At 38.7% G+C, this 27,970-nt stretch overlaps 1 protein-coding gene across 1 annotated transcript in view; it reads right to left on the bottom strand.

The window, feature by feature from the left end:
- The window catches only part of LOC125462215 (actin-related protein 2/3 complex subunit 1A-B), a 42,528-nt gene extending 17,164 nt beyond the window's left edge, over positions 1 to 25,364 (bottom strand). The window contains exons 1-4 of the mRNA XM_048551968.2: positions 25,231 to 25,364; positions 10,559 to 10,658; positions 9,047 to 9,151; positions 1,658 to 1,880 (exon numbers count right to left, since the gene is read on the bottom strand). Of these exons, the coding sequence (XP_048407925.1) occupies positions 1,658 to 1,880; positions 9,047 to 9,151; positions 10,559 to 10,622 (392 nt within the window). The 5' untranslated portion in view covers positions 10,623 to 10,658; positions 25,231 to 25,364. The remainder of the gene's footprint in view (positions 1 to 1,657; positions 1,881 to 9,046; positions 9,152 to 10,558; positions 10,659 to 25,230) is intronic.
- Positions 25,365 to 27,970: the final 2,606 nt, after the last annotated feature.

Here is a 27,970-nt window from a genome sequence, read left to right as displayed (position 1 = left end):
GGAAGGTCTGATATTTGATCAGTGCCTGTTAGTACAGTGCTATCAGAAGAGCATCAACTGTCTGCACAATCCACAGATTTGGTGAACAAAAGATCAAAAGATGGCGATAGATTCTGCTGCGAAGTGCATTACGTATGAATGAATGTGACACATACAATGGCCAAATATCGCACCAAAACTCATTAAGTTTATTGAAGATTATAGTAATGGAGGTCACCCAGTACATATGAAACTAACAAAGGAAGGAGGCAGCATATTCAAGAGATGAGCTGGAGGGGTCAGGACAAATGATGAGAAATATTAAACTTGTTTTAACAAGAATATTTGAATACTGTTCTCTTTGCAAATCTCTGCATTTTGTAGTATTCTATTTAGAAATCCTTCTGTTCTACAGAGTCTAATTCCAACACAGATCCCAACAAAAAGTGCATATTTTAAAAGATAAGGAAACATACTTAAGCATTTTAAACTCATTGTTTAAATTAGTTGGGAGGTTAAAACTAAACTGACCCAATTAAAGAAAGCAATGAAAATAACTATGGCTAAAAATACATTTGACATTGAAGCAATGCCACCCATCCTCTGCAAGTGACCTGAATAATGACTGAAAGTACAGACTGTAGCTGGTCCACAACTGCTAACAGAAAAAGGGTCCAATTTTCTTCTACCCATTTACATGCTAAACAATGTCCCTTGAGGAATGCAGAACAAATTTCAATAAAAGTGCCAGCACATGCAAATAATATGAATGAGTAAATACTTAACACAGATTCGATCAGAATCAACAAAACATCAAATATCCAGCATTGGTTCCAATAAATGCTATTTACATTTTTTAATGGCCTGGATGAAGAGACTGAGTGCAACACTGCTGATTACAAAGCTACGTGGGAACGTAAACTATTAGGAGGATCTAGAGACAGACGAAACGAATGGAAAAGGTGGCAGAAGAAGAACGATGCAGACAGGTCCAAGTTAAGAAAAATTGACATTTTGTTTAAAATGATGAGAAACTACTCCATCTTAGTTTTCAGAGGAATTTGGTGTTTGGTATAAGAGTCAAAATTCACAAGCACATAGATTTTGCAAACAATTAGCAAAGTAAAGTATATGTTGACCTTATTGCAAGGGGCTTAAAATTCAAGGTGAAAAGTTTTGTTGCAATTGTATAGGCCTTTGTTAAGATCACACTCGACATATGTACAGTTCTGGTCCCCAAATCTAAAGAGGATAGATCAGCCCAAATTTAAATGCAACAATGGCTCAATCAACTGATATCCAAAAGTTGTGTCTATTGGGAGAGCTACAATTCTCTCATGATTTTGAAGATTAAGAGGTGATCTCATCAAAACTTTAAATACTGAGAGGGTTTAAAAGGCAGCTGCTGAAGAGTGTCTTTCCCAGTTAAGATTCTACATTCAGGGATGATAATGTCCAAATAAAGGTTCTGGCCAATTAAGATTGAGACGGAGAAATTTCTTCAGAATGGAGCGCCTTTTGAGTTCTCTCTTGGCTATTACACAGCTGACTACAGGAGAAAAAAGATTTTAGCATCTGTCAAAAATTATTGCCATGCCAGGATGTTTAGTGAAACAATGCAAAACTCAAGAAACAACTGTTTTTTGAAGCAGTCTTGTTTGATCAAACAAGCACTTACCAATCATTTTCTCCTTCAAAGTAGCACACGGAGATCAGCCGAGCACCACTACCTACAGCAAACTTATTTTCCTGAGGCGACCACTTCACAAATGTTGCAGCACGGTTAATTCTTAGAATGACCAACGTAGGCTTCCACACGCCGTCTTTCTGACTCCATACATAAGCATTACGGTCAGCACCACAGGTTACAATGCGATCACTCTGGGGAGCCCAGTCAATGCCTGTACAGAAAGTATAGCGATGAACTCATGTTAAAAAAGGATTAGGAATCCTAGAATCTAAACATACCACAGACAGTAAATCTTATTCATGCTGCTAAATTTGTTTAACTTCAAATGTCCAAGAAAACATTGTCAAAAAGCACCTGGTCAAAAACAAGACAATTCAGTCCTTCAGCACTTAAATTACAAATAATCTAGCCCTTGCTACTTAATCAGATATAATGATAGAAAGTTTCCATGATGGCAACATTTATTCAAGTCAATTTATAGGCATACATAATAGAACCAGACCCCAAGTTTCATAAGTTTAGTCATTTTTTGCGCTAGATCACCAAGTACAAAAAACTCACTTGCCGATTCCTCAAAGCTTGTCCACTATCTACAAGGCACAAGTCATTACATCCTCTCTGCTTGCCTCATAGCATGTACTTCAACACTCAAGAAGCTCAATATCATCCAGGACACAGCACACCCTGCTTGATTAGTATGCCAATTAACACTTTCAACTTTCATTCCCTTCATTAATGATACACAGTGGCAGTAGTATGTATCATCTACAAGGTGCACTGCAGCAACTGGCCACAATTTTATAGCGCCGTCCATATCTATGGCCTCTAACGCTTAAAAGGTGAAAGGCAGTAGACGCATGTGAACACCGTCACCTGTGGGTTTTTCTATGATAAAATATCTTATGATATTGGGTGGAAATTAGAAATAGCAGGGAGAAGATATATCTGATGTATGGTCTACAGGCCAAACAATGACATTGTGGTGGGGTGGGCAATAAACATAGAAGTGGCTTATACATGTAAAAATGGTACAGCAATTATCATGGGGGACTTTATTCTACATATCGATTGGTCAAACCAGGTCGGTCATGGCAGTCTTGAGGAGGGGTTCATAGAATGCATCTGTGATAATTTCCTTGAACAATATATAAAGGAATCTAAGAGGGAACAAGCTATTCTAGATCTAGTTCTGTGTAATGAGACAGGAATAATTAATGATCTCACAGTTAAGGATCCTCTCGGAAGGAGCCATCACAGTATGGTTGAATTTAAAATACAGTTGGAGCGTGAGAAGGTTAAACCCAGTACCAATGTCCTGTGCTTAAACAAAGGAGACTATGATCGGATGAGGGAGGAGTCACGTAAGGTAAAATGGGAGCAAAAACTTTACGGTGGGTCAATTGAGGAACAGCAGAGGATTTTCAAAAAGATTTTTCACAGTGCTCAGCAGAAGTATATTCCAGTGATAAGGAAGAACTGTAGGAAAGAAAAAGTCAACCATGGATGTCTAAGGAAATAAAGGAAAGTATCAGATTTAAAAAAAATAAATACAAAGATTAGTGGGAAACTAGCAGATTGGGAAATCTTTAAAGGCCAACAGAATTCCACAAAAAAAGTTATAAAGAAAAGTAAGATAGATTATGAGAGCCAACTAGCTCAATATATAAAAACAGGCAGCAGACGTTTCTATAAATAAGTAAATCGTAAAAGAGTGGCAAAGGTAAACATTCTTCCTTTAGAGGATGAAAAGGCCAATTTAATAATGGGAATGAGCAAACAGCCAAGGTATTAAACAGTTATTTTGTGCCGGTCTTCACAGTGGAAGACAGAAATAACATGCCAAAAACAGATGGCAAGAAGGTTATAGCAGGTGAAGACATAGAAACTATTATTACTAAGGAGGCAGCGCTGGGTAAGCTAATGGGCTAAAGGTAGACAAGTCTCCTGGCCCTGATGAAATGCATCCCAGGGTACTAAAAGAGGTGATGGGGGAAAATAGCAAATGCACTAGTAATTATGTACCAAAATTCACTGGACTCTAGGGTGGTTCCCGCAGATTGGAAAAGAGCCAACGTGACTGTTTTGAAAAGGAAGTAGACAAAGCGCAGGTTAGGCCAGTTAGCCTAACTTCGGTAATGGGGAAAATGCTTGAATCCATCAGTAAGGAAGAAATAGCAAGACATCTGGATATAAATTCTCCTATTGGGAACACCCAGCATGGGCTCATGAAGGGTAGGTCATGTTTAACTCATTTGGTGGAATTCTTTGAGGAAATTACTTGCATGATGGACAACGGGAAAAGTCAACACAGCAAGCGCAGATAGGACAAGTCAAATGGTCCCCAATGCAATCATTCTCTGATTCTCCAAATTCGGATAACCATATACACTCTTTAAAACACAGCTTCCACATCTGCTACACTATTTAACAAGCTGAGTGAATTACATTTTTCAATGCACAGACTGTCAATTGCTGTAACACCTCTAGCATACTGAGGAACCAAGCTGAGATCTCATCACAATGTGAGGATTAAGCACAGGAAACTGGATGAAGACAGTCAAGAATTTACCCTTGTCTTCTGTAAGCAGGATGCAGAACCTCTTGAAAGCACAGCTACACAATGCACCGTTAACATAGACTTATTTTAAATGAAAGCATAATAATTAAGAAAGCACAAACACATTAGCTTAACACAATTACTAGATTATACAACATTCATTCTTTGCTAGCGATAAAAGATTAATATTTTAAAAATCTTCGATCTGTAGGTACATTCAGTGGTGTCAGTTACTCCAAGGATTCCAAGCAGTCAAAACATTAATGGGATTAGACTCAACTCATCTTTTGACTACATATATGATGGCCTAAGCCAAGGATTCAACAAACATCATTCGCCATCGAGACGAACTATTTGTCTGTTCTGCACACTCTGCCAAACCCAGAGAAGAGGCAGCACAGTAAGGTGGTTAGGCAAGACTTTGTAGAACTCATTAGGCAGTCTTGTTATACAGTGACTGAATATACACCATAACAGTTCTGATGGATCAGTATAATTCATCCCTTACAGAAAAATAAAAAGAATAAAAAGCATGATATATTTGCCAATTATCATGTTCGACTTGATCAAAATATTCCAACTCTCTTCTGAATTACTCCTCATTTCAGAGGTTAGAGAAGTAAATTAGCCAGTGTAAAATGGGTTGCTGATTCCTTATCACCAATTTCACACTTCTGCCAAAGACAAACTTCAAACCCTTCACCTTACTCAATGGGGAACTTGGTTTGACTGAACTAATGATGTGTGAACGGTTTCACCAGAAAATGTTTATCATTTTTTTAAAAAAGAACAGAATAGGTACATTACACTCAATTAATTTAGTTGTCCCTGAGCCAAAGCCTAAAAATTACACCAAAGAACTTCAGTCTGGTTATTACTTTCTGCTTGACATGAGTAAACCTGAAATCAGACTGAAGGACTCCTAAGGAAAATGACTGCCTCACCCATTAAACAATAAACTTCAGCGTTTAGTGTGTAATTTTGCAGGTAGGGCTTAAAGGTCATTTATCTTCAAGTATTGGTTTGTCATCAAGTCTTGGATAACTTTAGCAATAAAAACGCCCAACATAAGCACTTGAAAATGAAGCAGATTTTAATTCCCATTAACTTTGAATAATTTTATATCAATGGGCATGGATTATCCAGTTTACCGGGTGTTAAATTTATCATAGCCCCAGAGAAGCGTAGGGCTGTTCTCTCATGACAGAGATGACTGGTCATGGTTTAATCTAAAAGTCACCAAGCCTCAGGTAAGGGGTGAAATCCAGAAGGTGGGACTTTCATGATTACGCAGACTAGGAAAGGGGACATCTGAGAGGGATGTGTGAAAACAAGAATGAAGACTTTTAAATTGACTCCATAAGATGGAGAGCTGGTGATGGTCAGAAAAGAAAAAGGGTGATGAGTCATTTAGATTTGAAGTGAGTAAAAATCAGGCAGAGTTTAGGATGAACACAAGACAACATCAGGTACAAAGTGGGAAGGCTAGCCAGGGAAGTATTAGAGTAATCAAAGTCAAGTGACAAGAAAAATATGAATGAGCTTTTCAGAAGCAACACAGGTGAGGGTAAGCAGTCACGTATTGTTGTGCAGGTGGAAATTCGCTTCTTTGCTGACTGTTTGAATATATGGTCAGAATCCTAACTTGAGACACACCTAACTGAGGAGGTTCTGAACATTTCAATCAATTTGTGTAAGTAACAAGGACGGAAATGGTGTACAAGAAATGATGTTTGTGACCAGGACCATTAACAGCAACTTCAGGTCTTCCCAATACCAAACCTGCAGGAAATTTTTGTTCTTCTGATACGTGCTAAATAAATAGTGATAAATCAGAGACAATTGAAAGGTCAACATATACCATAATGGCCGTCTACTTGCACCTTCCCTGACTTCATATTTACCATAAAGCATCTTTCCATTCGTTTATCATTGAACCAAGAGCAGTTTTAGGGAAAAAGTGCATTGCTTTAAGTGGTGCAGATAAATATGGCTCTAAAATGGCTAAGATGTTGTTCCAAAGATGTTGGACTCGAGGGAGCAACGATGATGAAGGTTGCACAAGAAGGGCAGTCAGAGCAGAAGAGATGGAATTGGTGAGGTTGCGGGAGAGTTGGCCGCATGGACGTTCAAGGATTTGCTTGGGGGTGTGGGGTTGGTGTCAGAAAGGCGTCGAGGGAGGGGAAGAGGTGGGGGGAGTTGAGGGCTGCAAGAGAAAAACAGGGCGGGGAAGGCACAAGGGGAGCTTGGGGCAAAGAAAAAGAGAGTTAAGGCAGGGGAAAACTGAGGCAGTCAAGGGGAGGAGAAAGAGAAGGCAAAGTTGAGGTTAAAGGAGATAGAGGAAAGAGTTCTTCTAATGATGACAATGGCATTAAAGGTGGTTGAGTATTGAAATTTAGCAAATCATTAACTGCTTAGGTGTCATGAAGATAGAGGTCAAATTTTGCTCTTTAATTTTTAGTCATTAAGGCAAGGTTCATCAGTGATTCCAAAATTTCTAATTATATACATGAACATGTTTGCTCATGTTCTCATTCTAACTTTATACTTTCAACGTTAAGTGTAAGTCATGCCAATTTGCAATATAAACAAGACAGAGGAGGGAGGTTCAAAGTAGCCAAGATTTTCAGCCTTTTGTTTTACAAATAGAAATTTACACACCTACTTCACTCAGCACAACAGCTAACTTCCTAAATCAGAAAACAAGCTAGCTTTTGTGCTCCTAAGATGCTGCTTGGCCTGCTGCGTTCATCCAGCTCCACACTTTGTTATCTCTACTCAGTTTTAGACGGAGGAAAACTTACTCACTTGGTGATAAGAGACACAGATTTAACTTTTTGCCACTTTCTTGTTGTATAACTATTTTGTATTTAAACATAAGCAGGTGGCAATTCACTTGAATCACTATTAATAGGAAGAGATCAAAACTCATGCAGTTGGGCTTGGAGCTTTCTGCTTGAAATGTGCAACTCTGCCAGTAATTATAAACTGTATAAAAGGTTGGCCTGTGCTCTTCTCTCATCATCAGTTGACTGTTGAAGAACTGCCCTAGAACACATTTTTTTTAGTAACAAATTTATAAAAGTTTGAAAATATGCTTGATTTTAGACTAAATCTTAACAGTTCACTTTAAAATCAGTTGTGAGAACCACTACATAATCAACTTGTTGGGTTGAAGAGACAGTAAGGACTGCAGATGCTGGAAGCTAGATTCAATAAATATGGAGCAAGAAATGCTCAGCAGGTCAGACGGCATCCAAGGAGGAGGAGGGAAGTCAATGTTTCAGGCTGAAACCCCTCACCTCCCCATCCTGAAGAAGGGTTTCAGCCCGAAATGCTGACTTCCTGCTCCTTGGATGCCGAATGACCTGCTGTGCTTTACCAGCTCCAAATTTGTTGGGTTGAGAGTTTGGTTAGCTCAGTTAGCTGAACACTGGCTTGTGATCCAGAATGATGGTAACAATATGGCTGCAATTCCCACTCCAACTGAGGTTACCACAAAGAACTCTGCTTCTCAACTTCTTTCTTTTCCAGGGCCATAGTGACCCTCATGTTTAAGGTGTAAGGTGCCCTATGGTCTGGCAGATCTATGGTAACCACTCTTCACTAGCTTAAGAATGATTTATAACTTCCAGTTTAACTTTTATTCTATATTAAGTGTTAAGGAGGAGAAGGGATGGTTTCAAGTAAGTTTTGAAGTAAGTTTTGTTTTGATGAGATTTTAGGAGCTGTGTGTTGGGGAGACCAGAGGGTTTGTTTGTTTGGATGCATTTTCAATTTGGCTTTGAAGTGAAGAAATATGGATTAACAGATCAGTGCAGTAAATACAAATGGAAGTTGTGTTGTTGACTAGTGACAGCAGTCCAGGAACATATAGAAACACAGAAAAGTCTAGAGGTCAGTCAGCTAGTGAGTGAGTCCATTCCACAGAAAGGCCACTGGAACCTGAGTGTAAGAAATTTGTGTCTGTTTTGAAGTTAAAATACAGGCAGTTCCTGGGATACAATGGGGTCTGTTCTTGAGTCTGTTTGCAAGTTGATTTGTTAAGCAAGTTGTAACACAATGCAGGACAAAACAAAATAGCCATAAGTAATTTTATTAAAAATTATCATAATTCATAAGTAATAACCAGTCACAAGGAAGCACGCAAGTCTAATCTTAAGAATTAATATTAATACATCCTTGAATGGGACAACGTTTGTAAGTGCAAGCCTTCAGAAATCAGGGACTCTGTCATAGTGAATTTAGTTTGTTTTAGATATCTCAGGGAGACACCAACTGGAGCCTTTTTTTTTGCATCTGATGAAGGTGTAGAAACTCGCTGGAGGAAGACAGGTTTCGGCTATGTAAAGAAACCTTGTAACAGATCACAGCAATTCTTCACTGGAGTTTTTAATATTTGTTTGGGTTCTGCTGGGATAAAATGAATAGTGTGAATCTGTTCAGTGTAGTAAAGCTCATGACCTGCATGTTTAATAAATATTTTACTCCATGTTAAACGTACAATGGCAGACTCCCGTGAATGCATTTAGTCATAGACCACCACATCGAAAAGAATTATGCCTCCCAAGCCAGGTGTAACTCAGATGTCTTACTTGTCCAGTATTAACATTAGCTGGGACATAAAGTGCCTTTATTAGTGTTGATATTCAGTAGTATTTTTGAATGAAGACACACAATATCATCTTAAAAAGTTGATGAAAGTTGACGTGTAATAGCAATTACCAGTAGGTTTGCTAGATTAGTTGGCAATCCCAATTCTTCAAATAAGTCTGGAGTATTAATTGCTGGACCCAGAAGTATTCAAACTGTTTTTGTACCTGTTATTCGACCATTATGCTCCTTCAGTTCATGATTCTTGATCCACTGGTTTCCGCTTTTCTTATAAATATGAACCTCATGGTTATTGGGGCTAAGTGCTATCTCTGTAGAAATCAAAAAAAAATTAGTAAAATAGAAAATTCACATTAATAATCACTTATTCAATCTTAACTGTTGAGAAGTGTTCCTGAACCTTAAATTCAAGGTTTCTAAGGATAACTTTATTACATTAGTAGACCAAACAAACAGTCTATGCAAGTGATCTGGTAAGTTGCAGGTTTATCATAAGAGGTACAGGTACCGTTATAAACGCCCAGATTTCCAATAAAGATGTAGCTATAACCAATACCTGATCATAGGAACTCTACTCAACTTTCCAATGATAGCAATCTAGATAATCACATAATATGCTAAATTTCAATTACACAGACTCATTAGCTATCATCTGAGGTCATACAGGCATTGTTTGTTTCTGAGTAATACTGGGAAGTGTTGTGCAACCCATAACCTGCTCTGAAGTGTTCCCTGCATGTTAGGACACAAGGCTTGAAGAACAACTAATAAGCTTAAGGGTTGACTAATTAAAAATAATCCTCTGCTTTTATTCATATCCTTGAAAGGTTAAATGGCACGTACACACCATCAGAATGTAACACATGTTGCTCTGAAATGTCACCATAATGATTAGTTCTAACTGGAGTTCATTGATCATGAATGTACTAGTGAAATGGAGATTTCAGCAAAAAAAATCTTCAAGCATTGGTCATTGCTGAGATAGGAAACTCAAACCCATTTCCACCTGGTCCTGAGCATGATATATATGCTGAAAATGTGTTGAATTGCAGGGGACAATCCCAGCAGGGTGTGGTGTTTTGTTTCCCTTCAGGCTAACATGCCAACTTCAAAAACCATCACTTTTCTACCAACCTCTCAAATAAACACCAACATGAAGTACTTATTCAATATCAGTTTATGATTTTAGTCTGAATTAGTATTCTCTTGTCACAGAGATCCTACCATGCTTTAACAGTTACAAACTTAATCAGTACATGTGAAGTGTACGTTCCTTTCAATTTTCCTCCTCATATACCATCTATGTTATTTTCTCATTTTCTTAAAATCCTCTAAAGGCCCGCAATTTTAGTTAGTTTCTAACTTCTATTTATCAGTGAATCTTGAAGGTAATAGTTTAGTAAACTGCTAAAACTGAAAGCAATGGAAATTATTCATTAAATACTGTGCCAACAAAAGCATGTGACAGGAATGACTGACTTTTTTACCCATAATTTAAAGGTGACACCTCTGAGACACATTAACTGTAAGGGCATCGTCTGAAATGTACTAATTTTTGCAAATACAACAACAACTCATGAGAATTAGCCTGCACAAAGACCACGATTGATACATGTCAGTGTATAATTGCCTTCAACGTAAAAGCACCAACCTACAAGCATAGCTATCTTAAAATGGGTTATTAATGGCTTAGAAAAATACCTCAAAACATAACTTACGTGTCCGATCTTGATTCCAGGCATGGCATGTGATTGGCTCAAACAAGAATTGATGACGAGACATTCTAGTGTCAAAATTTCCGTAAGACAGTCACAAAACCTGTAAGATTTTAAAGAGCATGAAATAACATTTCCGTTTCAAACACGGACCTACTCCTAGAAACAAATGCTTCTCATGTGAAAGCATAATAATTGTGTATTTAAAAATATGTACCAAATTATTGTAAGGAAGGTTGTCAAAAAGTATACATAAAATAGCTCCTGCAGCTCAAGACCAACCATATACAAGTAAACAGCACTGACTGAAGGAAGAGTATTTCTTTCTTTAAAAAAGTGAAAAACAACTGTTATTGTCATTCTTCACACTAAAGTGAAAACACTAACGGTATCCCTTTGAATACATACACATTAGCTACTATTTTTTAGGAGGAGACAAGCATTCAAGATTTTCTCAATAAATGCACGATGCATTATTTCTAGTTTAGACGAGTAATTGTTGCCCAAAAGTACTTCACTGGTTGTAAAGCATGTTTCCTCAGCTCAAGCTGAATGGCGCCTCGAAGGCCTCTGGTAATATCACTAACTAAAGGGGAACCAACATTCATTACAGATGTGCACCTAGTGAATGTCCAGCACCTTTATCAAAATTTTTAAAACTTGAGATCACCTCACTGGGAAAACTGTAGGTATGAGCTCGAGTTCTAACCATTGTTTTCAAAGGGTGGTACTCTGTAATGGTTAACTTTAATTGGTCTAGAGCAACCAGCCAAAAGCAGCTTTATAGCCTGAAGATATCAATGAATCAAAGAATTTGAACATCTTTCTTGTGAATACCAAAATGTTTTTGATCACTGTTTACCAACCATTTCACGCAAGCACAGTAATGTAGACGTTTGAGAAATAATCATATTTTAGGAGTATTTCCACTGCACACCGAGGCCCTGAGACCATTGGTCTCATTGTTTGAAAAAGTAAAACTACTTAACACAGCTTTTTACACTGAAAATAAACCAATTCCTTTTGAAATTGAAGGTGATCTGTTTCACATATTATGAGGCAGTGTGTGGACCAAAAATATGTAGAGCTGTTTCTATTCAAAATGTCTTCTGACCAAGTGAACCAATTTCCTACACAGTTGACTGAGAAACAAATCAAGTTTAATGAAGTCACTGAATGTCATTACAATAGGAGGAAGTACATTGCACTCTGCCAGTCAGCATGAGTACAGACAAACAGCTATCAATTGCTTTGTTTACCTCAACGGTTCAATATTAAAACGTAAGTAGGCAGCTACAATTAGGAACATTTCACTCTTCATATCACACCTCATTTTTGTGAAGTTTTGATTTTAGTGTGAAGAATGACAAAACTCCATTTTTTGCACCATTTTATTGTATTCACTGGGATATATTTTAATCCAAAGCAACAAGAAACCGATTGTTCCACACTTAGGAAAATGCTGGAACTGAATATTCCACTCGTCAGAAAAGGGTATAATAGAAACATATTATGTATCTGGGAACCATCTCAGCTGTTGTCCAAAGTTCAAATTTCTTGCCAAAGGAGAAATGTGGCAGTATTGAGTTATTCATTTAATTACAGAAGCATGACATTGTTAATAGTTAGAAAAGACATCAGCCAAATGTGTGAATTTTAAGAGTAATCCTAATTACATTGTGTGCAGCAATTTCATAGTGCCCAATTCTTCAACCTTTCAAAAATTCATAAGTGAAACCTTTTTAATAAAAAGTTACCATCTTTATGAAGTTCAACTCAAGTACCAGGCTAAAACAAAAAAGTTGATTTTTAAATCAAGCCAAATATACTAATTTCCCTATTAATAATGACAGACAACGCAAGAGATTTAAGATTGCCTGAAAAACAGAATACATTCCATTGGAGATGCCAAATGTAAACAACTGATTTAATGTTGGAAGTACATGCTGACTGAAATATTAATGCTCATTATGAAGCATTACTATCTTTTTCATACCTAGTACAGTCTTCAAGGATCTGGAACAATGGACATTCTTCACTGCATAATACATTAAAATATTCGACATACCAGTCACTGAAGTTAATTCTTCATCTACAGCAGTGACAAATTGTATCTCAGCACTTGGATAAGACACATTTGGCACTGAATCTCATTTGAAAAAGGTAACTGAAATGCTGATTAGCAAAACCACACAAATAGAAACCTCACAGTCTGCCAGCTAGCTAGGATTAACACTTCCAATCAAACATTTCAAGAATTTGCTTTCAGCAAATTGTAGTTGGCTGGTAATTTGCTAGCCACAATTTAAAAATTAATTGAAATATTCATAATAGATGCATAGATACCTTCAAAATAACATTTCCAAATGTTGAATCTGCAAGATTGTCATTGCTGCTTCACAAATAAAACCCACTCGACTCCTCCTTCCTACACCAATTAATGACAATAACACGGCAGTAACAGAAGGAATAAGCAAGTTAGTGTTGCCAAAATGGTAATTTAGTCCAGTTTATATTCTTGATTAAAATAAAGAAGAAGTGACTTCAAAATAAGACATTGAGTTTTTTTTTATTCACTACTGGGACGTTGATGTTGCTGGATGACCAGCATTTAATGCCATTCCTACTGGCCCTGGAGAAGATGGGCGAGAGTTGCATCTTGAATTGCTTCAGTTCAAACGCTGTAGGTAAGAACCTCAATGCCTTGAGGGAGAGAACGCCAGGATATTTCCCCCAGTGACACTGAAGGAACAGCGATATATTTCAGGGTGATGAGGGGAACTTTTAAGTGGTGACACTCCCACGTATCTGCTGCCCTTGTCCAGTGTCTAGATGGAAGTGGTTGTGGGTCTGGAAAGTGCTGCCTAAGAATCTCTGGCAAATTTCTGCAGTGAATCTTATAGGTAACTGCTACCGAGCACCAGTGATGGAGGGAGTGGATGATTGTGGATATGGTGCCAATCAAGCTGGCTGCTTTGTCCTGGATGGTGTCAAGCCTCTCGACAGTTGAAGAAGCTGCACTCATCCAGGCAAGGAGGTGGAAGTATTCCACCCCACATGTTTTGTGCCTTGTAGATGGTGGACAGGTTTTGGGAAGTCAGGAGGTGTATTCTTAGCATCTGACCTGTTCTGGTAACCACTGCACTTATATGGTGAGTCCAGTTGAGTTTCTGGTCAATAGTAACAACAGGGATGTTAATAGTGGGGATTCAGTGAAGGTAACAGAATTTCAAGGAGCTGTGGTTAGATTGTCTCCATTACTGGATATGGTTAATGCCTGGCATTTGTGTGGTGCAAATGTGTTACCTGTCGCTTTTGGAGATGAAGCACGGATATCATTCTGGTCTTGTATCATTTGATTCTAATTCCGTACATGAGGAGTCACAAATGGCACTGAACATTTTAGCTGATAATTGCACAATCCCCACTTCTGACTTTTTGATGAGGGAAGGTCATTGAAGTCATAACTGAACATGGCTGGATCTAGGACACTACCCTGAGGAACTGCTGCAGAGATGTCTTGGGGTTGAGGTGACTGACATAAAAGAACCAAAACCATCTCCCCAAGTGCCAGGTATGACTCCAACCAGCAGAGAGTTTTCTCCATTGATTCCAGTTTTGCCAGGGCTCCTTAATTCTGGCAAAATGTGGCCTTGATGTCAGGGGCTGTCACTCATTTCCTGAATTCAACTCTTTTGAGTATGTTTGAACCAAGGCTGTAATGAGATCAAGAACTGAGTGGCCCCAGTGGAACCCAAACTGGTCATCAGTAAGCAAGTTATCGCTAATCAGTAGCACCAGTGGCAACACTTTGCTAATGATCAAGAGTAGATTAATGGGGTGAAAATTGGCCAGGTTGGATGTGTCCTTTTTACTGTGTACAGGACATACTTGGGCAATTTTCCAATCAGGTAGATGCCAAATCAGCTGCACCTGTGCTGAAACAACTTGGCTAAGGTTGCAACAAGTTCTGGGGCACAAATAACTGACAGATAAAACATACAATGACAAGAACAAAACCGTTCTTGAAGCTGCTCTGTACAATTAGATCATGATTGATCTGCTTAAGTCATAACTATTTTGCTTTTGGTTTAGAAGGCTTTAAAATGTTCAGCTCATCTAACAGCATCAATAACTGGACAGTAAATGTTACTTCACAGAATGTGAAGCAGAGCGGGGATGGGAACAGAAACCTTTTTAAACTCGAATGATAGATCAGGAATTTGGTGCAAGCGGAAAAGTAGGTGGTGCTGCACTTTATTCTTTTTGTCTTATGTTCAATACAGAAGTGTTGTTCTTTACCTCCAATCTAGGGGACTGCAACTTAGGATTTAATAAAGTAAAAAATAGTAAGTGCTTAATTAATGAAGTTAATAAATAAGGTTAGACAGACACAGCAGGGCAGTTATGAACCATAATTGCAACAAGAGAGTTTGCGCAGAGCAATCTCAAAAAAAAAGTATTATCTGAGGCAAGTGTGTGCAGCTTGAATAACTTTGGCTCAAAGGTTTTGACCTGGTGCTTGAACTGCAAATTGCAAGCCGACAGTCAGGGACAGCAAAGCGTGCCCGAGTCAAGATGTTATTAGAATCAAGCACGGAGTGATAGAGGAGTCTTGTCTTTTGAATTCAACTAAAGAGCATGAGGGCCTAGCAGACAATTAAAAATTAAACATTTGTGTGTATGAGAGGCAAGGTAGCTCAGTGGTTAGCACTGCTGCCTCACAGTGCCAGCAACCCAGGTTCAATTTGACCCTCGGGCAACTGTCTATGTGGAGTTTGCATATTCTCCGTGTTTGCATGGGTTCCCTCCGGGTGCTCCGGTTTCTTCCCACAGGCCAAAGATATGCAGGCTAGACGTATTGACCATGCTAAATTGCCCTTGGTGCTCAGGGATGTGTAAATTAGCTGGGTTACAGGGGGATGGGACTGGGTGGGATGCTCAGAGTCTGTGTGGACTTGTTGGCCCAAAAGCACCTGTTTCACAACTGTATGGAATCTATGCTTCTATGAAAAAACGTGGGGCAGATGGGCAAACTGACTATAGCATCATTATGCAGGAATCCATTTAAGTGAACTCACTGATACCATTCCAAAACTGTAGCAAAGGCAGGATTCTTTTATAAATACATTTTTATACAGTAGAAATGCAATTAAAGGCAGTTTCTTTGGCAGCAATGTGAATAGGAATATTGAGCAGGGGTTTTCATCTGAAAGTTTTAACAGATTGCAAATCCTATTTCTGGTGGATTAAAAGCTATTCAAATTACTAAGGCAATGCTTCAAGCCTTCTAGCCACCAGAGGTCAACTTGTCTTTTCAATGTGACCCAAATCAAGCTGGCATGAAAATAATGCTTATGTAAAAGTCAATTTCATGGCTTCTGGTTGCAAAATTGGTTTTGAAAATCTATTCTTTACACTAGAAAATATTGTATATTTAAGACATAGTTTGAAATAATAGTCTTTCCTAATTTCATTTACGATAGGTCCAGTTCTAGCATTTAGACTGTGCACCTTAGCATTCAATACCCCAACCAGTTTAAAATATCCATCTTGTCTCTTCACCTCAATATGAAACCTGTAAATCAAAGTGAAATAACCAGAGCATGTCTGCAAATTATTAACTATTCTTAGCTATATAACTAATTTAAGGAATAAATTATTGAATTGTTTTAATTTGCGAATATAGAAGTACAGAATTCCACAATAAAAGTAAATATTAGAGAATCTAAGACCAACCAAATATTTGTGTATACTTCCATTATTTCATAATGCAGAACCTATTTCCTAATTTAAAAAACTTCATGAGACACCTTAAAGGAAGCATTGTCAAATGTCAATAGAGCATAAAAACCACTGAATGAACACTGGTATACTTTGGTGATTTTCTTGACAGTGAATGGGCTTTGGTTTAACTATCACACAACAATGCAAAGAATACAATATCTCATTTTCACAAAAACAGATTGTTCTGAAACACAGGTTAACAGTGATAATATGAAAAGGCTGAAGCGCATCTCTAGAAGTTAGTGTCATCCTCAACGGAAATGCTACGGGACCGTTAGTCATTGAATTGCAGTCAGCAATTTTTCTTTTAAATAATGCTGGTAGTCTTTGAATGCGCAGTCAGGCAGACTTAAATATTGATCCAACATTCTGCCTCCTGTCCCCCTCAATCTGGAATGCGATATGTTACTTATAGAAGGTTTTACTTTTAACTTAACGGAAATTTTGAGTGCTATGAAGGAAAAGACAACGGACAAAAAAGGATTCAATGGATGTTGCTCATTCACTAATGTTCTGTGCAGTATGGCCTGTAGAGTATTTAGTATAATATCCATAGGTGACGGAGAAAAAGAAGCCACCAGTAGATCTCAATTCTAATGCAATTTATCATTCAGTCTTATGTGCAAAATACATCTATCTGTAACTGCCCCCAGTAACCCCACACAGCTCTATAGCATGGTTGGACAAACTCCAGATTTGTACAATGAAGTGCTTTCCACCGTCCAAGCAGTATATTAAAAATCGACATGCCTATAACACTTTATTGATAGAGACAGAAACAGAGCTTAACCTAGTAACTTTGTATAGGATTTGACACTTTGAGAAAAATTATAAGATTAATGTCAATTTGCAATGTTGTTCCTTCCAAGATTCCATAGTTTTATTGCTAACTATTACCCGTTACCTAAAAGGATTCCGGAAAATAGTAGGATTTATCCTGCATCCTTTTGGCACATAATCACATATGCGATCAACAACTGATACTTAAACATTTCAGAATATTGTTTTTCCAACGACATGAAACACAGATCTGGGTGGCAGTACTTTAACAGTAAGATCAAATACATTAAAAGGCAGTCAATAGACTAGTGACAGGATAATTAAAATCAACTAATTTTTTAATTGATTAAAATTGCTGAAGTATTCATTACAACATAATTTTTGATTAAGCACATACACAGGTGTGAGAAAGAAAAGATCTGTATTTGTAAAGTGATTTTTGCATCTTTGGGTGCTAGCTCCAAAGTGCTCTACAGCCAAGGAATTACTTCCACAGTACCATCACTATTGTTTTAATCAATAAAGGTGCAGCATGCAAGCAACACATTTCTACAAACAATGAGATGAATCACTGGTTTATCTATGTTAATACAATCTGAGGGATGAGTATTGATTAGAATTGCACTGGAACATCTAGATCTTGATAAATGCCTCTGTTATATTCTGGAATGCCATTTGGTGAAAGTAGAATCAGTGCAAATTTAAGCATCTACTTATGGTTTCACATTACAAACATACACCTCGTAAGTGAGCAATTTCAGTCCTTTGTCTTTTGGGAGGGACACTGAATGTCCAATTAATGTTCACCACCAGCATGCAATTAAACAATTTACATGAAATTAACAGATGCCTCCAACTCTTAAAAATAGTACTATTTATACAACTGTGACTTTTAAAATAAAGAAAATCAAAAAACCCTGTATTCACTGAGATCATTATATTTCAAGATCATTCAGGATACTTAACATTTTGTGATGTAAAAAGAACTGCAGACACAGGCAATTGATTTGTAGCCACCCATTTTGACAGATGTCCTTCCTCTCCAGCACGTTTCAAGCCAGAACATCAATCTGCAATCTTTTCTCACTCGTGCCTGCCGATTGTAGTTGTATAATTATCGACTACCTGTTCAGCATAAAATTGATGTTCTATCTTCTGTCCATCAAGGGTGTAGAATCTCTCAATTTTAACAAATGGAATCTGCCATCTATTGCCACCACAAGCTGAAGTACTTTTCACAATCGTACCAATCTATAAAAACATTTCCCTATTTCACTCATTGGAAATATATAACCAGTGACACCAAAATTCTGATCAGCTGATCTATATGCAAAGCATCGTAAAAATTAATAGCTCCATCAAGTTTTGAGAAGATTTGTAGCTCAGGTTGAGGTTCTGGAGCTGGAGCTCAGCGAGCAAACTTACATCCATTACTAGCTTTATATTCTTTGGGTCATGCAAGGGTGGGAAATTATCCATTTCTTCATCCTTAATTTTAATGTTTTATATGGCATTAAAACATTCTAGACTTCAGGATGCCTCATCACAGTATTCAAGTCTAACTTTGTAAAACTAAATAGGTGGTCTTGTCTGAGTGATCAAGCAGTTCAAATAATCAAACAAGCTCCACAGTTGCTGTCTTCTCTTTAGATATAAATTTTAAACTTTCTTTGAGGGCCTAGTATGATTAATTAGAATGGGCACACTCACTAAACAGGATTATTGACTTCAGATTAGTCCTGCCATACCCTAGTAATATGTGAACAAATATACAAGAGCCCCACAAGATTAACTCCCATTTCATTCCCATCTTATTAATACTAGATTCCTTGAATTCCACTGTACCATCCATAAGAATTTTCAATGAATCATGAAGATGCTTAAAAAGGTTCCTTTGTGATACCAACAAAACACTGTGGGATACGCTTTTAATTGAACATAACCTATTTTAGCACTATAAATGTAATTAAAAATACCACACCCTGAAAACGCCATTTCAGCCACTGTTGCACTTCTTTAGCTTTTCTTCTGCATTTGTTGCCTCTTTGGGGGTGTTACAGAAACATCTCTTAGAAATTACCACTTTGGGTAATTGGTATTTTAAATGTGATAATTCTTTCAAGTCTCACAATTACTCAGATTATCATCCAGTCCCACAGCAAATGCATTGTGTTCCTCAGGAAACATCACAAAACATGAGTACTTGAAGTACAAGGTACCTTGTTTACTTCTTTCAAATTCTCACAGTCTGTGATTTTGTAAAACTATGAACTGAACTTACTAGCTTGCCTTCTCTGATAAATACACACATTATCACGATCTATAAGTGTCTTTCTGTTCCCTGTAATCCTATTATAAAGCAAGCCTCCCAAGTAATTTTTTTCTCTCCTAAATTACCTCAGTCCTCTGAATTTTGAGACCTCAGACTTGATGAAATCCCATCTCATTACATGTAAAGTAATAAAATATATAGAAAAATTGAATTAACTGCACTTTCAAGACCAAGCATGTTGTACGATATAGAAGTCAATCTGGGATTTCATTCATTGACCGTTGCTAAGGGTTGTTTTCTCCAACCACCTAATAGAATGAAGTGCCCATTCTAGGGAGATTGTCACCTTGATGTCTGGCTGATCAACTAGCATTTTATGCAACATTTCACAGCTCACTACATGATTTCTGTCACAGTCTATTGCCGAAAGAATTTTCAACTACAATATTCATGACCATGATATTTTTACTTTCACATCTTGGAACTTGTTATTGGTAACTCCTTTCAATTGTTTGTCAGAAACTTTGCTGATGACCCATATCTGGCCCCTTTCCATATATGCATGATTTTGTCCATAATAACCCTTTTGTCTTTACCAAGAATTATTGTATTAAGATAAAACCAGGTTGTCAGGTTTACAAAATGTAGGCTCCAATTATTTCTTTGTCACACTTTTAGTTCTACGGCAATTACCTACTAAAGTCACATGCTAGTGGAAGGCTTACATTCTGTCATGGCACGTTCCTCAATAACCTTTTACAGATGTAACATCTCTCACTAATCATTGTTAGCCTTATATTCTTGGATCACATTAATCTTCTTGTGCCACGCCTCCACCTTTTAACTGGATTTTTAACTTTCGAGAATTAGGATGAGAAAGTTGCCTCTGGATCTTTAAGATAATTATCCTTTCTCTGATTATCACTTTTTGATTCCATTACTACTTGCCTAATATTCCAAGATGAAACATCATGTTTTGCTGAAGGAATACAATTGCCTGACCGAGCAGCCTGAAGATCCATTAATTTTACAGAGATTGAACAGGACAGGCCATGGAAAAGTTCAAAAACATGGATGAGAATTTTAAAATCAAGACAATGCTTGATCAAGGTAGGTCAATGAGCATATAGGTGATATATGAAAGAGACTTAGAGTAATCACAGTTGGCAGAGTTTAAATGACAAAGTTTATAGGGAATAGAATGGAGATGATTAGCCAGGTGTGCACTGGGATAATCAAGTCTGGGGGCAACAAAGCATAATCAAGGATTTCAGAAGTAAATCTATTTAGATAGGGACAAAGTCAAATGATGTTACAGAGATGGAGAAAGGTAGTCATAGTGATGGTACAAATGAACTAGGAAGCTCATCTCAGTCAGATGGGACATCAAGGTTGAGAACAGACAGCTTTAATCTTAGGGAGAGGGACGGAAGTGGCAGTCCGAAACAAAGTTTGGAATAGGGATCAAAACAGCTTCAATTTTCCCAATATTTGATTGAGGAAGTTTCTGCGCATCCAGTGCTGAATGTTGGACAAGTAATCTGAAAATTCAGTAACACTGGAGGCATTAGAAAAAAAGCTGCCATGAGGGATAACTGGATATTTGGAAATTAATGCTGTACAAGTACCAGAGAGTAATCATGCCTTGACAGTTGAACTTTTCAGCCATTTTGTAAAATGGTGATTAAGATTGTAGTTTTCTAACTGAAATTCTTTTCAAGTTCTAGCTTAATGTAACAGTTCCCTGCTACCACATTACATCCTAGAAAGGCAGTTTGTAAAAGATAAAACCAGTGCCTGTTATTAAGCACTTTAAAGCATTTAACATTACAAGTATATATCTCCTAACCTGTTGGTGAATAAAACAAACCTCAAAACTACAGTTTCAGTTGGATTCAACCATTTACCTCTTCTGAAAGGGATGCCACTAATGTATTGTAGTAAATAAAGTATTTAAAACAAAGAACCCAGGTGTGAGCATGCCCCCTAGTCAAAGAATGCCTGAAGCATACTAGTGGACATCTAGGCCTGCACGTAGCCACAGTAGACAGGCAGGTAGTTAGGCTGACTGACCCCCCTCTCATGAATCTGCAACTAATACCTACCATCTGTAATCAATAAAACATAACTAATATACAATAACCATGTCCACAGTATCTAATAAGCCTAGATTAACAAAAGAACTGTTCCTTTAACATTGCATTTCCATAACACTCCCTCTTGCACTGAACTATCATGTTAATTCAATGACCCAGCTGTGTAAATACACATAATATGCATAGAAGTTGCTTAAACCAAGCAGCACAACTTGGATTTTTCGTAATTCCTACAGCAAAACATGAAAATAACAGCAAACTGCCACTGAATATGTTCAAAACATGAGACAATTAAATGAGCAAGGTTTGTTTTTGCTAAGTCTTTGTAAGTAAGTCTTTGGTCACAATCAACTCTTTTTTGCCGTGATTGTTTGACAAGAACACTTTACATTCCTTCTCTCTTATCTTATTGTTTCCCCACCCTATTCAGACTTCAACCGAATGACTCAAGTCCCATAACTGGATACCAAAGGTTAGTACAATACAATTTTAAATTCAGAAAACAAATATCCATTCTAAACCAATGAAAAGTGCAACGCTCTGTAATAATTGGCATTTCAAAGCATAAATTTAGAGTTGAAGTTAATTGTCAGAAAACATCAGAACTTTCTGGAGGAAGAACATGACAGCAGCTCCTTCATTCACTTTTATACAGTGTAAAGATTATTAAAAGCTGATTAAATTATGTACCGTTGTATTTTAGCTAAATAATTGCAAAGTTTTCTGAATTTAGAGCATAAAAAACACTGGCTTAAAAATCTGTCAATTAAGTTTAGAGGTAGGCTTTCTATACAGATGTCATGGATTCAAGCCCGGAAGCTGAACAGAATTGATGAGTAAGTTTCGCATATTTCAGTGTCATCTTTCAGATGAGACACAATCCAAGGCCCTGTCTATCTCAAGGAAGAAAAGGGATAGTTCTCAGTGCCTCAACCAACATTCAACCCTCAACCAACAGTATTAGAACAGGTAATTTATCTAACTGCTGCTTATTAGTGGGGTCAGTTGCTTTCATTGGCTAGAGGGCCAACATGTTGTTCAGAATACCGTGCAGCTTCAATTTTCATTACAACTGAAGTTGACTAATGACCTAATGCAATATGTCCCTTAGAGTGGAAGCCAATGGCAAACCACCAATGACAGAAAGCGCCAAAAAACAGACTGGCTCACAAAGCAACAGCAATGAGCCAAGGACCTGCCATTAGGCAGAGCACGACTGGAATGGAATGGAATTCTTTTCCGGCGCTCCCCCAATCTCATGGAAATTGAATTTTTTTTGAAGAGGTAACAGAAAGGCTGGATGAGGGTAATGCTGTTGCAGTGTACGTGGACTTCCAGAAGGTACTTAACAGTGCCACACAACAGACTTGAGAAAAATTATAGATCATGGAATAAAAGGGACACTCGCAACATGGCTACAAAATTGGCTGAGTTAGGAAACAGTAAAGTTAATGGATATTTTTCAAAAGGAGGAAGGTTTGTAGCGGAGTTCCCCAGAGATTCTTACTTCTCCTGATGTGTATTGATGATCTAGATCTTGGGGTGCAGGTGACAATTTTAAAGTTTGCAGAGGACACAAAACTTGGAAGGACTTTATACTGTGAGGAGAAATGCAACAAACTAATTAGATCTCAAATGGAGTGCTGTTACAGATCTGGACAACATACTATAGGAAGGATATGAGCACATCAGAGACTGAAGCAGTTTATGAAAATGGTTTCTGGGACAGTTTTCCTCAAAGACTAAGAGATCTGACAAAGGTTTTCAAAATTGAGCTGTTTGATAGAACAGATAGAGAGAAACTGCTTTTTCTTATTAAAATACCAACTAGAGGCCACAGATTTCAAGCGATTTTAAAAAGGAACAAATGTGACAAGAAAATCTTTTTCTTGCAGGGTACAGAATGCATGCCCGGAAGTGGTGGAAGCAGGTTCAACAGAGGCAAACAAGAAGATAATAGATGTTTAGAGATAATGGGAACTGCAGACGCTGGAGAATCCAAGATAACAGAGTGCGGGACTGAATGAACACAGCAGGCCAAGCAGTATCTTAGGAGCACAAAAGCTGACGTTTCAGGCCTAGACCCTTCCTTTCTGATGAATGGTCTAGGCCCGAAACGTCAACTTTTGTGCTCCTAAGATGCTGCTTGACCGTATGTTCATCCAGCTCCACACTTTGTTATCCTGATAATAGATGATTACTCGAATAAAAATAATGAGTCTTGAGAAAAGGCACAAAATCGACAGTTTGTAATGATGCTTACTCAAAGATTCAGTGCAGACATAATGGGCTGAATGGCTCTTTCCACACTAATACTTCTTTGAATATGCACAAGTTAGCTGTCACACTTGCCTGTAGTAAATTTCCTACCATTCAAGATAATTGTGAATTACCACAGTATCCAAAAGATGTGAAAGGTGCTACACAAGTACAAGCTCTTCCCAGTACCTAAACCATACTACATTTAAGATCCTGCAAGTGGCCAACATTACTTAAATTATTAGTTGCATCTCACAATATTTTACACTTGACAATAAAAACCCCATGAAAGTATGGCCATTTAAGCTGACTGGTACAAACATATTACAGGGAGAATAAGAACTTACATTTCTAACAAAATAATCTAAAGTCATAAAGTCAATGTGTTCCTTTCACAAGGACTGGATAACACAGACTTGTTTCACACTTGCACCAAGAGGCTCAATGTTCTCATTCTTGGCAAAGCCTAAATCTGGAAGGATGTAGTTGGGTAAAGATTTCACATGCCTGTGCACCTTGAGGCAAAAAGGCACCTACAGACTGTGAGTTAACCTAACAAGGCAAACATTCATAGATTATTAAAAGATTTCATAAAAAACGCTTCTGAAACTTTACTTGCATTGGCCAGTCAAAAGAAAATACTACAGAACCCTGTCCTTGCTCACAAAGTATGTTAGCACTGAGGACTATCAACAATCTGGCTTAATCATGTCAGGTATACAAAAACTGGATGTATCAGGTAACATGCTTTAAATTGCTAAAATTTCATGCTTTCTCTCATTTCAAATTAAAACCCTGGCATCTACGAGTCAACTTGGTCCCACCCCAAAGTAATTATTGTTTTAAGGGGGAAGAAATGAAAATCAACACAAAAACAACAATGTCTCCGCATCTGTTTTAATACTGGCCCTGCTTCAATAATTCCAGTATACAACAGCATTGTTAAACACCCGAGTTTCAGTCTAGGCCGTCATAGTCAACCCACTTTAATAAACTCCAGTGGAAAATGTGTATTTCTGACCATCTGGCGCTGTAGTAACTCTCAGTAGTGAATTGTCCCGGTTATTGGGTCATGTTCACTTTTGTTGTATGCCCTCACTGATATTGCTAGCCCGAGCCCCAAAACAAGGCTCATCCTCCCCTCGTTCGGACGTACTCCCATACCGGGCCTGAACCCCCGTCAGGGGCAGGTCGCAGGAGGGGAACAGGAGGAAAAAGGGGCCGGTCAATAGGTCACAGAACAGCTTCCTGGGTCTCGGCGGTCATTTTTCAGTCAGGCTTCCCACGGTATGTGACCGACAGACCGAGGCCAGCCGCTCCGCTCACCGACCATTCGGCCCTCCCTCCTTCATTCCTTCCGCCGGCTCTGTCGGTTTGCCGGGTCGTTCCCGGCCTAGGCCTCAACGGCGTCTTCACTCAATTGGGGCCCGGCTTCCTTGCTGTCGGATCCCCGGCCCCCGAGTCCCCTTCCCAGCCGTTACCTGGCGCGGGCTGTCGGTGTCGGGCTTGAATTCGCGGACTCTGGGCAGTCGACACGAATTCGGTCACCAGGCGGAGACGGGACTGTCGGGATCCGGGAACGGCAGCCGCGCGCACGCACCAACGCGGACTCCGGCTGCGCGCACGCATACCTTACGGAGCCTGCGTGCACGTGGAGAGGACCCTTCGATCGGCGGCGCGCTCCCGGCTGGCTCACCTGTTCAATGTCGTTTAGTTATTAAACAGGTCGCACGAGCTTGTCCGTTATCCCTTAACAAACAAACAAAGCCCATTTTTTGTAGGGCACAGAGTGGAAACATATCGTGAGGCAAAGAAATGTTGGCGAATTAAATAATCTTGTCATCTGTACCAACGATGGCCGCGCGCCCCTGAGGTGCAAACATCCCACATTCCTCTCTCCAGGATCATAGCTATGGGTGTGAGGAGGGCAGATAAATACTAAGCCAACCATCACAGATCAGATCCAACCAAGACAATGGTAGTTTCACCTTGTAAGCGATACTACTTTGTTTTTGAGTTTTAAAATTTTAACACGTTTCGATGTTTACTGTAAAAAAAGTAAAATCAAATCTTAAGGCATTGTTTCTCTTCATCTGTTGTCCATTCTGCGAGAGGGACCTTGTATGCGAGGTCATTGGTTCAGAATTATGTACACTGGGACTGTCCATTCCTTTGAGTCTCAAAATTCCATCGACTGACCTTACTTGGCAGAACGTATTGTGTCTGATTCTTTCCTCCAACTATGGTAACTTGGAAACCACTGATGCAGATGGTGACAATAGGGTATGACAATGTTCAGTAGATGGCACCATCCTGCTCAGCAATATGGCGAACAGGAGGTGTATACTGAAATCTCAGAGCTGCGTGACTTTTGCGCTGGGAGGCTGGTTCTTACGATCTGCTCTTGTGTCTTTAAAAGTTGTAGCTGTTCACTCACTGACACTCTCCAACTCCCTTCATAGCTTACGTGGGAATTCATGAAACTGAGGAAGCACTTGAAAAGCACACCGTACACTGGCAAAGATGCTCCCATCTTGGTGGATCCTGACACATCTTTAAAAAACAGTACGTGTTTAGGAAAAGTGTCCTTGGCAGCTATGGGGAATTTCCTTGCAAGGAGGGAGGACAGACACAAATACATATTTAGCCTGGTAGAGATGCAGAACCTTGCATGTCACTAGAGAGGAGGTTCTGCTTGTAATTGAGGGATGAGATGTGCTCCCATATATGAGAATTTCCCGAGATGGTGCAGGGCCATTGGCTGAGAATAAAGGAGCTCATGCCGCTCACATGACCCACGATAGCTCAGAGCTATGCTCCTCCTTTGTGAGTCATATTGAGAGTGGATGCAGGAGCAAAGTGCTGGCATTGCATACGATAAATGTAATCAAAGGATCGAGGTATCTGGAGCAAATGCCTTTTATGCTGCTGTTGATGTTCTCCTCCAGATTGAGGGTGTCATAGAGAAGCATGTGCCACCCTTCACAGATGTCTTAATGATCCCTGGCCTCCTCAGCTCTTCAGACAGTGTAAGGGCCAAGTTGGACAGCTGACACCTGAAATAAAGCAGTTGAAGCAGCCTCCATGGATGCCCCTAGGGGCACGTCTATGATGCTGATGATTGCCATATATGCATCTCAGTCACACGTCAACTGCTGTCATTTCTTCTGAGGCTACAAGAGAACCTTGACTAGGATTAGCCAAGTGTGAAAACCATTGCATTACAGAAAGTACTGATTACAACACTAGGTGTTGTCTTACCATCTGTGTGCATTGTTTCCCTTTCTTATCACTTTATAAACTTGAAGGTATACATTTGAGATTCCTTTTATTGGCAACATGGTGAAAAAAGTGTAGTGAGGTGATGAAGAAACCATGAAGAGGGCAAACTCTCTGGATACCTGTACATCATTCATAATACAGTGAGTATTCATGGATGTGATTAAATGGGTGTGTTCATGCAATAACTTGAAGTGACTTGGGTCCCTTGCCTATCATTCTGGGAGAGAGGGACTTGTTTCAAAGTCCCTTAATGAAATGATCTATCACATACATGGCTTCCTAAAAAGACATTTGCATCCTGCCCATGCCTGGCCACCTCTTTATGAAGCTGAGAGTCTAAAACTGGAATACAGGCTTGGCTAGGATATGGAGGCTCAGGACCTGCACTTATGTGACTAGTTGCAGCTAGGAGCAACTGCCTGACAAATGTTCTTGGTAACTTAAATGGCATTAAGATGGTTTCTCGATACAAGTTAGCACAACAAAATGGCTTTTAGGCTGCCAACTGCTAATTCTGCTAGAGCTGCATAATGGTTTCTAGACTGCTAATTATTAATTCAGCTAGAGTTGCATGAATAACTAACCCCCAGACTGTAGCAAAGGAAGATTAGCAGACAATACGCCCTTTAGAATACAGAAGTAACGTGATAAGATAAGGAAGTACTAACCGCTCTGACTGACCTTCGGGTGCAGGTGTGGAGGGACTGTGTCGGGGGACAAAAGTGACCTAAGCATTGTGACTAAGTTGTTTACCAGTTAATATAATTGGACCAAGTAAATGCCAATGAAGCAATATCATGTATTGATAGGTAATTGTTTGAATGTACAATGCGATCATGCCTTGTACCCTGCTTTGAGAAAAGTATAAAAATGTCTTTGTATTAAGTTGTGTGTACAGCTCCTCTGACAAATATGGAAGTACTCAACTTCTGTGTTTCC

The sequence above is a fragment of the Stegostoma tigrinum genome, chromosome 23 (genome assembly GCF_030684315.1).
Source record: "Stegostoma tigrinum isolate sSteTig4 chromosome 23, sSteTig4.hap1, whole genome shotgun sequence".
Taxonomy (NCBI): Eukaryota; Metazoa; Chordata; class Chondrichthyes; order Orectolobiformes; family Stegostomatidae; genus Stegostoma; species Stegostoma tigrinum.
This window is presented reverse-complemented; position numbering and strand designations above follow the sequence as displayed.